This window comes from Ranitomeya variabilis, chromosome 2 (genome assembly GCF_051348905.1).
Source record: "Ranitomeya variabilis isolate aRanVar5 chromosome 2, aRanVar5.hap1, whole genome shotgun sequence".
Lineage (NCBI taxonomy): Eukaryota > Metazoa > Chordata > Amphibia > Anura > Dendrobatidae > Ranitomeya > Ranitomeya variabilis.
The window spans coordinates 798,297,308-798,309,335 of NC_135233.1; the positions used below are offsets into that span (position 1 = coordinate 798,297,308).

Here is a 12,028-nt window from a genome sequence, read left to right on the forward strand (position 1 = left end):
ATAAAGGGACACTGGTCAGAATTGCAAAAAACGGCAAGGTCATTAAGGCCAAAATAGGCTGGGTCATGAAGGGGTTAATTACCATCTTGAGTGAAGCACTGTAAAACCCTATGATGCCTTGTTACACCCAGTCCGTTTCCCTTACCTCCAAGGGGTTTCCATCAGGACTCTCGCTCTGTGTCGGCTTCACGCTGTCTGAATGCAGCTTCTGCGCCTCCTTCCTCTCCTGCTTCCTGGCGTGTGGTCAGCAGGTTCCCAGGCAGGGTTCTTAGGTCGCACGCGCGCGCACTCCCGGTCTCTTAAAGAGACAGTGTGCATTTTCCAAAAGTTGCCTCTAACCAATAGCGTGTGGCTGGTTACTATTTCTAGCTCCTCCACCATAGGGAGGACGCCGGAGCAACAAGTATCCACTGTTGCTAACTTCCGGTTCCTGTTAACATGTGTTTCTGTTTCTGAAATATCTGCCAAGTACTCCGCTTACACTGTCTGTCTCCACAGAGCCTCTGCAACTTGTTACCCGGTTATTCTGGTCTGCATCCGCACTCTGTGTACGCTGGACCCATCTAGTCCCGCCAGTCTGCAAGTCACTCTTCCGGACTTCGCCAGTACTCCCGGTACCAGCTTCTACTCAAGTACCCGGTATCGTCCGGTCAGCTCTGCAGCATCCGCTAACCCTGCTGGTCCGTCTGTTCCGCTGGGACAGCTGCCACGAGTATGAGGTCTAACTGGAGGTAGCACCCGTGTCCTCCAGACATTCCACTCTGTCCCTGTTCAAGGGGACTTACTATGGGAGTTTGGGGCTCATGCAGTAACGCCCCCTTCTGAGCCCCCCAGACAATGGTCTAGTGGTTCCACATCTAACCTCAATAAATATGAATGTGAGCTTCTACATCTGTGCCTCCATTTCCATTCGTTACAATCCTGCACTCAAGACTGTAGCCCAGCAGAAGGAGAAAAATAATGATTAGTTTAGTGCAGCTAAACTTTGAGCATTCCATGTTGCAGGTCATTAGCAAAAAATCACTAACAGAATGATTTAGAAAAATGATTTTACTGCAGAGTCCTACACTATGATCATTGTCATGTGAAATGTCCACCTTAAGGCAAAACACACTTTAGATAAAGCACTAGCAAGCTCACTCACTTGCACGTTCAGTTATTTTTAAAGATACTATTTTCTCCTTAGCTGCAATACAGGCTGCAGCTTACTATACTACAATGTTAAACCATTGAACTGAAATATTCAGTGAATGTCACAGCACCACCAAAGAAATTAATGAACAAATGAAAACACATTCTAAAGTTACAGCAAATCAATATTTTAATGTAAATGCAAAAAAACAGTCTGTAGAGGTACAAAAAAGAAATAACCTCATAGTCATCTAGAATAGTACTGTCAAAGCTACTCTACGTGTTCAGTGTAAAGCATGTACCGTGAAAGTGGAATGAAAATGACAACAGGGATAGTTAAATATGAATTAGAATTAAAATAGACACAAAAATATCCATTTTTATTCCAAAATATTAATCCTTATTTGTACATTTTTTTTTAATCCAAATTGTATCTTAATTATTTCACTTGTTTTGGTATATTTACTTACATATACATTTTATGGTAACAAATAATGTAGACTATTAATTTTGAAATCAGCCAACCCATAAAAAGATATTGTATAAAACTTTTTGTGTGTAGTACATTTTAGAAGGTGAAAAGGCCTAAAAGCATTATGATTAGAGGCTAACATTAACCCAGTCCAAAAATGGACTGAATGATTTAACAGTGTGCAAATTCCTCAAATTTAAAAGGGAGCACTGTTGTTCTGCTGGTCCAAACTATGCCCTTATGATGCTGCTATATGTGGCATTGGAAGCGCAAAGGGACTAAAACTGGCTAAAATAAAGAGCTAACAGTGTACTTAAATCTGTCAGTAGGATCAACCTACCTAAGCCTTCTGTATGGGCATGCATGTCATAGGAAGCTGTTTAAAAATGATACCTGGATATCTATGATAAGAATTCTTACTCCAGCAAAACCACATTTTCCTAATTTGAAAATGATCTGTTAAGATTTATGGGCTGGACACTGATCTGCATGGTCAAGCATCCAGAACTTATTTTACATGAAAGGAGGAGTTACGAGTGTGAGACATTTAATGAACACAGAACAGCATAACTGAACTTTTCTCCTTGCAATCACGTTTGCTGCAGCACTCACAGCTCTGCTATATTGCAGCCCTGCCTGCCTGTGAGATATAAGCTGAAGCTGAGAGGAACCTGCAGATGTGTCAGTTATAATCACACACAGCTCTGCAGCGAGATCAGGAGAGCAGAGAGCCGCCATTACATATAACACTGGTATCTCCCCTTTCATTTAAAATAATGTCTGGAGGCAGATTCTCAGGGAGATCTTTGTCCAGCCCATAGTCTGTAAGAGCTCATTTACATAGAAGAAAAACATAGATTTTTTTCTGGAATAAGATATCGGATTGTTTATCGTTGTGGTTTATTACGATTGTGTTTTGTTATTATTATTATTTCTGGAAAATATTTACCGGTACCCTTATTTACCACTTTTTTCTTTCCTGTTATATCATTGAAATTTTCTAAATAAAGAATATATACAAAAAAGATATCGGATTGTAGCTTATCAAGGTATCATTTACTTCAACTTTCTACTACCTGCATGCTCATAGATTGGAGGGTTGATCCTACTGACACATGCCCATTAAATTCATGGTTTGTCATACGCTAATATTTGATTTTAGTTCAAAATTGCATTTGCTTTATAATGTCTAAACTTATAACTGCTTCAACTGCTGCTAATATTTCTTACAGAGACAACAATATAGAAAACAAAAATAAATACTCAGCTAAAATACAAAAGATCACTGCTATTCAACAATGATGATCTAATGAAATCTAAGCACAATTTTTTCTCATTAAAAGAGTAACCATTGTTTTAACTTTTGCTTCATAATATCAAGATTACACACAAAAATAACGAACAATGTAATATATTTTATCATAGAAATCTGCTTCTATCTTCATAAGGACTAATTCATTTTCAAAATTCTAATTTTCATGGTAAAATCTGTATTCAGTGAAGATAAAGTCTTACATTACCAATATTGGAGATAACAGTTGCTACTGATAAGATTCTATCTCAGTCAGGTATAAATCTGTTCTAACCGAATACAGGTTTTAACCTGCAATTGAGAATTTAGAAAACGAATGATCAGTCCTGGTGGAGAAAGAAGTAGATTTATCTGATAAGATCTATTACAAAGTTGCTTATTTTGATGTGTACTATTGATTTATGAAATAAAATGTATGTAAACCATGGTTACTCTTTAGAGTGGTGATGAGCATTCATTCTTCATATACATTTACACATTTTTGTATGGTACAAGAAAGAAATGTTACTTGGAATTGTTGAAAAGAATAGTATAAACATTGAACACGACTGTATAAAATGGGACATTGCTATTACTGTAAAAGTTCTCTTTACAGAGATATAACAAATACCATAAATAACAATAAGGACAAACATTGGGCAGTTGATGGTCGGGAAGCATGGTTGTCCAAACATATAGTACATTCATCTTTACAGAATGAACAAGGAGACAATGACGTCATAACCTCTGAATTGTAACTTTTTACAGTCCTTCTCCCTGTTAGAAAACAAAAATATAAATATTGTAAAGCTTACTTCTACTCAACAATAACACAAAGCTGTTTTGTGCACTGCACACTCCCAATATCCTCTCTACTACTAGCATTAGGAAATGATTGGAGACCAATTATTTCACCCCTTAGCAATTGGTTATCTGAAGAGTTTGATACAAGGAGATGGGCATTCTTTCATAGTTCATCGACTCCTCCACAACATGATCATCATTGCCTAATGGATTGCATATTAGTCTATGACAGAAAAACAATAATGCTTTGAAATACCATTATTCATTTAGTAATTATGTATGGGCTAACAAACCACAAAACATGCAGATTTACTATTTTATTTGCATTCATGTGCTTAAAAAATGTTAACAAACAAAAAAATAATCACTAAATTATGTGGCCCTCCAAGACTATATTTGGCCGTTATACTGTATGGAGGACCCCCACATGTACATAAGTACATGTGGGGGTTGCCTGGTTGCTAGGCAATCCCCACATGTACTTAAGCTGGCTAACAGATGTAAATCATTCAGACGCGGAAAGAAAAACTAAATCTCCGAGCGCTAAAAAATACTCGGAGGACACCCGAGCGTGCTCGAGAAATCTCGAGTAACAAGTATATTCGCTCATCACTAATCAATAAGGATCCTTCCGTTTATGTCTTAGTTGTTCAACTTTGGCCTTATGGGTCAGAATCCACCAGATGTTATGAACAAACGGAACCTGTCTGCTTTTTTTTCTTGTTATGCTGCGGGAACTTTTTACATTTAGAATTACTCGGTAGCTGTACAGGCTGCTCCTATGGTATCTTTATATATACAGTAACCATATGTTTTTTTTTTATTTCCATATACTGTAATCAAGGAGCAATACAATAAAATAATGAGTCATAGGTTTTGCTAGACCCAAGTGGCCTCTCTGAAAGTGGTAATTCCGGTAGTGACAGCAGCTCTTGCAGCAGTGTAATAGTAGCACCATGGCATAAGGTTTCACAGAGTCTGTAATACTATTTTCAGTTAATAGAGTGACATGCAAAACATTTCCCTGGCACCATAGTAGACTATAGTCTAACTTCACTAATTTACTGAGTGATTATCAGCACAAATATTATATATATTATAACAATTATATGCAAGTAAAATTGGCAAAAAACAAGATTTAACTGACTCTGAAAAATAAATAAAATTTGTTAAAAGTCTGACAGAGCATTTTCACTTAATTTGTGACCGAAAACGGCCGTTTTCCATGGCAAAATCAGAGAATCGTATCCTCCCTGTACCCCGAGGGAAGCCAGCCACAGTGGTGATCCCGGAGGCTGAAATTGGACATTGCAGTCAGCTCCTGGTGGAGTGTGTATCGCTGCAGTTACGAGGCCTCTCCGGGCTGAAAGCGCAGTTCCCTCCTTGCAAGCGACGCTGTTTGCAATACTCACCGGTCCTTGTGACTGCTCGGATAGCGCGACTGCAGCCGCTGCAGAAACAAGCGACCTTTCCGGCCGGGAGCTGGAACCGAGGTCACGCGATGGTGGTTCCTGTAGCCCTGAGATGTGGACTCTGCTAGACGCGGTTGGACCTGGCATCTGAGTGGGGTGCGGTGGATAGATGGCGGGACTTCAGGCCAGTACCCCTCCTCACTCCCCGGTTAGTGGTGAGAAGGGAGACGGAGTGCGGCCCCCTCCCATTGGCGTTCTCACGAGGCCGGCGCCATTTTATTTTTCCTCTGAACACTGTGGAGCAAGCCATGCTGATTGTACTGCCTGTTACAGCTCTAGTGCGACATTTTGGCTAAAATTGCTAACAGCCCTACCACAAAGAACTACTTGCTGCTTCTTTTTGGTTTCTTTTTTTATTTTTTTTATTTTTTCTTTTTCACATTATACTTGTTTTTTTTTCTTTCCTCTGAGTCTCATCAAGTCTCCTCTCTGGCTGAAACAAGAGCGACACCTACTGTTCAGTTTGCATAGCATCGTTCTTTACACTATTATGGCTTGATAACCCTTTATTCATATGTTCAAGTGGTGATTACTGCATATCACGCTATCAGAAGCTTCAATATGGTTAGAAGAAATAAAAAGCATGAAAAACATACGGCAAAAACCTCAGCTGAGGGACAGAAACACAAATCTCATGGTGACCTGGATAAATATCTAAAAAAAAGATCTGATACATCGCAGACCCCTTAAAAAAAATCTTCTAAGAGACCTGCCTCCCCAGATATTATGGAAGACTCAGATTCTAGCAGAGATGGTTCAGACTGTGAATCCACCTTGGAAGACTCTGCTCCAATTTCTAGAGCCTTCATGAAGCAACTATTTGCTCAAAGCATGCAACCACTCCTAGATGAAATACCTGGCTTACGTGCAGACTTACAACAAATGGGTCAGAGGGTGGAAGTTTTAGAATCTGGCAATACTGAAGCAGTGGAAGCCATAACTTGCTTACGTGGCCAATTTCTCCCTCAACAAAACTGCTCTTCTGGCAGCGGAAGACCAGGAAAATCTAAGTAGGAGGAAAAATATTAGGCTGAGAGGTATACCTGAATCTTTCGCTCGTGAATCCCTTGACAAGGTCTCTATAGAAATATTCACTGATCTACTTGGCAAAGAGAGAGCTGACTCTATCGTCATTGAAAGAGTATACCGTACCCTTAAACCCAAGCCAAAGCAAAATGACCCTCCTAGAGACATCATATGTGGTCTCTTAAGTTTTGGTGACACAGCTGCCATATTAGCTAGTGCTAAAGAACAAGACAACCTTTTATATGATTCTTCCCAAATCCAACTTTTTCAAGATCTCGCTCCCTCTACTCTTGCAAAGAGACAAATTCTTAAGCCCCTTCTGACGGAACTGAGATTGTGATGTATGGTTTACAAGTGGCTTTACCCTTTTGGTCTTGCTATCAACATGGGCAACTGTCAGGTTACAATTCTTTCCCCAGCTGATTTGGACAAGGCTTGGAAGGTGTTGGACATTACACCTATGGACATACCTTCCTGGCTACCAGTTGACACAGGATGGAGCCTTCCCCAGCTGACGAAACCACTGGAGTGGTCTCTCAAGAAAAAGCATGCCTCCCCGAAACCTAAGAAGTCAGCTTCCAAGATTCATCCAACCTGAATATTCTTAAAGCCCTGTGACGGGTGAAGTTTGTAAGGTATCGACTTCAATTGGCTTTTACGCACCGCCTTTTCTGAACATCCTACCATGATAAGTTTGTTTTTGATGTTTAATTCTTCTAGATTTCTTTTTCAGATATGGCGGAGTGCGATGTTCTGCTGAGAGTGAGAAAGCTCTCCTGGCTATTTTTGATATTCCCAAGTTTCCGTCTTTGACAGATCCCTTTTCTGACCTCATTTTCAGTTCTTCTACTGGTCCTTCTAGGCCTCTTTTCTTTTTCTCTTCTCTTCTAAATGTATTACTGTTTCTAAGATCACCACTTGGACTACCTCGCCTATGTTTGGGTGCTTGAACCCCCCCCCCCCCCCCCGCGATGGGCGAGCATATTACCGTATATAGTTGGCTATTTTTCTTTTTCCAATCTTTTTTCAGGACCCCAGATGTGACTGGAGACTTTGAGGACTGGATTGATGGCGACTAGCCGGGTAGGTGCAGGCTCGATCACTGTGGCCTCCTTTAATGTTAAGGGACTAAATTCTCCTGCAAAATGTAACCAGGTCTTCTCATTACTAAAAAACAAACAGCACAAATCGTTTTCTTTCAAGAAACCCATTTCAAGGTGGGTAGAGTCCCCAATATGTCATTTTCCTCTTTCCCCACTTGGTGCAATAGCTGTTCCTCTTCAGCGTCTAAGGGAGTTAGTGTGGCATTCAGGAGTGGTCTCCCCTTCATGTTTATAGATAGTTTCATGTTTATAGATAGTTTAGCAGACCCAGAGGGTAGGTACATTTTTGTGAAAGGCTATTTGGCAAATACGACGGTAACTTTGACCAACCTGTATGCCCCTAATTCCAAAGAAACTCAATGGCTTATCAAAACGCTGGATTACACCTATGAACATACCTTCCTGGCTACCAGTCGACACAGGATGGAGCCTTCCCCAGCTGACGAAACCACTGGAGTGGTCTCTCAAGAAAAAGCATGCCTCCCCGAAACCTAAGAAGTCCGCTTCGAAGATTCATCCAACCTGAATATTCTTAAAGCCCTGTGACGGGTGAAGTTTGTAAGGTGTCAAATTCAATTGGCTTTTACGCACCGCCTTTTCTGAACATCCTACCATGATAAGTTTGCTTTTGATGTTTAATTCTTCTAGATTTCTTTTTCAGATATGGCGGAGTGTGATGTTCTGCTGAGAGTGAGAAAGCTCTTCTGGCTATTTTTGTTATTCCCAAGTTTCCGTCTTTGACAGATCCCTTTTCGGACCTCATTTTTAGTTCTTCTACTGGTCCTTCTGGGCCTCTTTTCTTTTTCTCTTCTCTTCCAAGTGTATTACTGTTTCTAAGATCACCACTTGGACTACCTCACCTATGTTTGGGTGCTTGAACCCCCCCTGCGATGGGCAAGCATATTACTGTATATAGTTGGTTATTTTTCCTTTTACAATCTTTTTTCAGGACCCTAGATGTGACTGGAGACTTTGAGGACTGGATTGATGGCGACTAGCCGGGTAGGTGCGGGCTCGATCACTGTGGCCTCCTTTAATGTTATGGGACTAAATTCTCCTGCAAAATGTAAACAGGTCTTCTCATTACTAAAAAAACAAACAGCAAAATAGTTTTCTTTCAAGAAACCCATTTCAAGGTGGGTAGAGTCCCCAATATGTCATTTTCCTCTTTTCCCACTTGGTGCAATAGCTGTTCCTCTTCAGGGTCTAAGGAGTTAGTGTGGCATTCAGGAGGAGTCTCCCCTTCATGTTTATAGATAGTTTAGCAGACCCAGAGGGTAGGTACATTTTTGTGAAAGGCCATTTGGCAAATACGACGGTAACTTTGGCCAACCTGTATGCCCCTAATTCCAAACAAACTCAATGGCTTATCAATATGTTGGATACACTCCACCTCTTCAAAGAGGGTGTGCTGATTGTGGGAGGAGATTTCAATATGACACTTCAACCCAATATTGATGCCTCTAGTGGATCTTCCCCCATATTTCAGAAGTTGAGACAAAAATTCTTAAATAAACTAAATGCTTTACACCTAATAGACCCTTGGCGTAATTTTTTCCCATTTGGGAGGCGCATAAAGCCGTCCACCAAATTAATACAACAGAGCGTATCCACAAAAATACTAGGTCAAATGAGTCTTATCTGGACCTCACTTCCCTTCGTAATAAACTTAAAGATTTGTTAAATGTGAGATTGGCAAAACTATTCATGTACTGTAGGCATCGTTTCTACCTGCATGGAAATAAAAGTAGCAAAATCACTACACAAAGGCTTAAAAAGCGAAAAGAGAAAAAAATCATAAAACGCATCATCACGAAAACGAACAAAAGGGTTGTGGGATCCAGTGAGATTGCTGAGACTTTTCGCCAATACTACAAATCCCTATATAATTTAGTTCCCTCTGAGGACATGAAAGACTGCTTAAAAGCAGCTAACAAGATCCAAAATTTCTTAGCCCCTCTCTCTCTCCCGAATATCTCCTCTAGAGACTGTGAGGCTCTCCTCGCTAAAGTCATGATAAATGAAGTTAAAGACATTTTACACGATACCCCCAGTGGAAAGACACCTGGCCCGGATGGTTTCCCAGTTGGATACTATAAAAATTCTCAGATATTCTCCTCCCCCAGTTAGTAGACCTATTCAACTCTTTCCTAGAAGGGTGTATTCCACCTCGTCAGGCATTGGAGGCCTTCATTGACATTATACCTAAGGAGGGGAGAGATGACAGCCTCTGTAGTAACTATCCTCCAATTTCGTTACTTAACACTGACTTTAAATTGTGGGCTAAAGTGTTGGCCACAAGAATTAACGGTGTCTTTGGCAGATTGATCCATCCCGACCAAGTGGGTTTCATGAAGAGACGTGAGGGTAAAGACTACTCTACCAATATTCTACATGCCATCTCTTACGCTAAGAGAACTAAAACGCCACTTACTATTCTGTCAACGGATGCCAAAAAGGCGTTTGACAGGATTAGCTGGAATTATATGGTTTGCACCTTACAAAAGTTTGCATTCCCACGTCCATTTATAGATGCCATTAAGTCCCTTTATATGGACCCTACTGCTAAGGTCGGGGTGAATGGGATTCTTTCAGACCCTTTTGAAATATAAAACGGAACTAGACAGGGCTGTCCTCTCTCCCCTGCCCTTTTCATCATGGTAATGGAGACTCTGAGAAAATTAGACAAGATAAAGACATCAAAGGACTCTCTGTTGGCCGGTTGGAAATTAAAGTGGCTGCCTTCGCCGACGACTTCTTCCTCTTGACCACAAACCCCAAAACAGCTTTCATCAGACTAATGACCATTTTTAATGATTTTGGTGAAATTTCTAATTTCAAAATAAATATGTTCAAGTCGGACGCTCTAAACGTATCGGCTAAAAAATCAGATATTCTAGCACTTAAAAACAGCACTCCTTTTAATTGGCCTTCAGAGAAACTGAAGTACCTCGGAATTTTCCTAACTGCAGATCCCTCTTCTCTTTATAAGCATAATTACTCCCACCTTTTAGGAAAATTACAAACAGATCTGAAAAATTATGACCTTCCATATTTATCTTGGATAGGTAGAATTAAGGTTAGAAAATCCTATATTTTCCCCAAAATTTTTTACATTATGAATATGGTCTCCATTCCTCTCCCTAACTCTTTTTTCCTCTCTGTTAACCAACTGATTTCTAATTTTGTATGGAAATGTAAAAAATCAAGACTCCCCTTAAAAATTCTTTCTCTCCCCAAGGCATGGGAGGCCTTGGCCTCCCTGACTTTAAAACCTATTATAAAGCCATCTACCTCACCCGATGGATAAACTTGGTTAAAGCTTACTCAGATAACTCACATACCAATGTGGAACTTTCACTGATGGGGAAAGATGCTGACATTTACCTATGGTCATCCGCTACCCCACCACAGCAAAAGTGTGATGACCTGACTCAAAACACATTATCTATTAGGCATGCCCTTGTCCCAAATCAACTTCCTCATTGCATTTTTTTAGATATCATCCCAATTAAAATTATTCCATGGTTAATGGATCCTGAATACGAAGACATTTTTGGACTCTGCGCGTCTCGTCCGAACTTCCCAATTTCCCGTTTTCTCTTCAATCACATACCATGTATAGATGATTGGCTGACGGTCGCCACTAAATGACCTTCAAAATTTCTTCAAACCCATCATGTGCGACACGTCATAATTAGTGTTGAGCGATACCGTCCGATACTTGAAAGTATCGGTATCGGAAAGTATCGGCCGATACCGGCAAAGTATCGGATCCAATCCGATACCGATACCCGATACCAATACAAGTCAATGGGACTCAGGTATCGGACGGTATTCCTGATGGTTCCCAGGGTCTGAAGGAGAGGAAACTCTCCTTCAGGCCCTGGGAACCATATTAATGTGTAAAAGAAAGAATTAAAATAAAAAATATCGCTATACTCACCTGTCCGACGCAGCCGGGACCTCAGCGAGGGAACCGGCAGCGTTGTTTGTTTAAAATTCGCGCTTTTACTTGGTTACGTGAAGTCCCGGCTTGTGATTGGTCAGGGCGGCCATGTTGCCGGGACGCGGACCAATCACAGCAAGCCGTGACGAAATTACGTCACGGCTTGCTGTGATTGGTCCGAGTCCCGGCAACATGGCCGCCATTAACCAATCACAAGCCGTGACGTCACGGGAGGCTGGACATGCGCGTATTTTGAAAAGCGCGCGTGTCCAGCCTCCAGTGACGTCCCGGCTTATGATTGGTCACGGCGCCATGTTGCCGGGACGCGGACCAATCACAGCAAGCCGTGACGAAATTACGTCACGGCTTGCTGTGATTGGTCCGCGTCCCGGCAACATGGCCGCCATTAACCAATCACAAGCCGTGACGTCACGGGAGGCTGGACACGCGCGCTTTTCAAAATACGCGCATGTCCAGCCTCCCGTGACGTCCCGGCTTGTGATTGGTTAATGGCGGCCATGTTGCCGGGACGTCACTGGAGGCTGGACACGCGCGCTTTTCAAAATACGCGCATGTCCAGCCTCCCGTGACGTCCCGGCTTGTGATTGGTTAATGGTGGCCATGTTGCCGGGACGTCACTGGAGGCTGGACACGCGCGCTTTTCAAAATACGCGCATGTCCAGCCTCCCGTGACGTCACGGCTTGTGATTGGTTAATGGCGGCCATGTTGCCGGGACGCGGACCAATCACAGCAAGCCGTGACGTAATTTCGTCACGGCT

The 12,028-nt window shown here is 41.6% G+C and overlaps 1 protein-coding gene across 2 annotated transcripts in view; it reads right to left on the reverse strand.

The window, feature by feature from the left end:
• Nucleotides 1-1,309: 1,309 nt before the first annotated feature.
• Nucleotides 1,310-12,028, reverse strand: part of CD109 (CD109 molecule) — a 444,636-nt gene continuing 433,917 nt past the window's right edge. For both annotated transcript variants that reach the window (XM_077289898.1, XM_077289899.1), the window contains one exon: nt 1,310-3,671. In XM_077289898.1, coding sequence (XP_077146013.1) covers nt 3,505-3,671 — 167 coding nt within the window. In that variant the 3' untranslated portion in view covers nt 1,310-3,504. The remainder of the gene's footprint in view (nt 3,672-12,028) is intronic.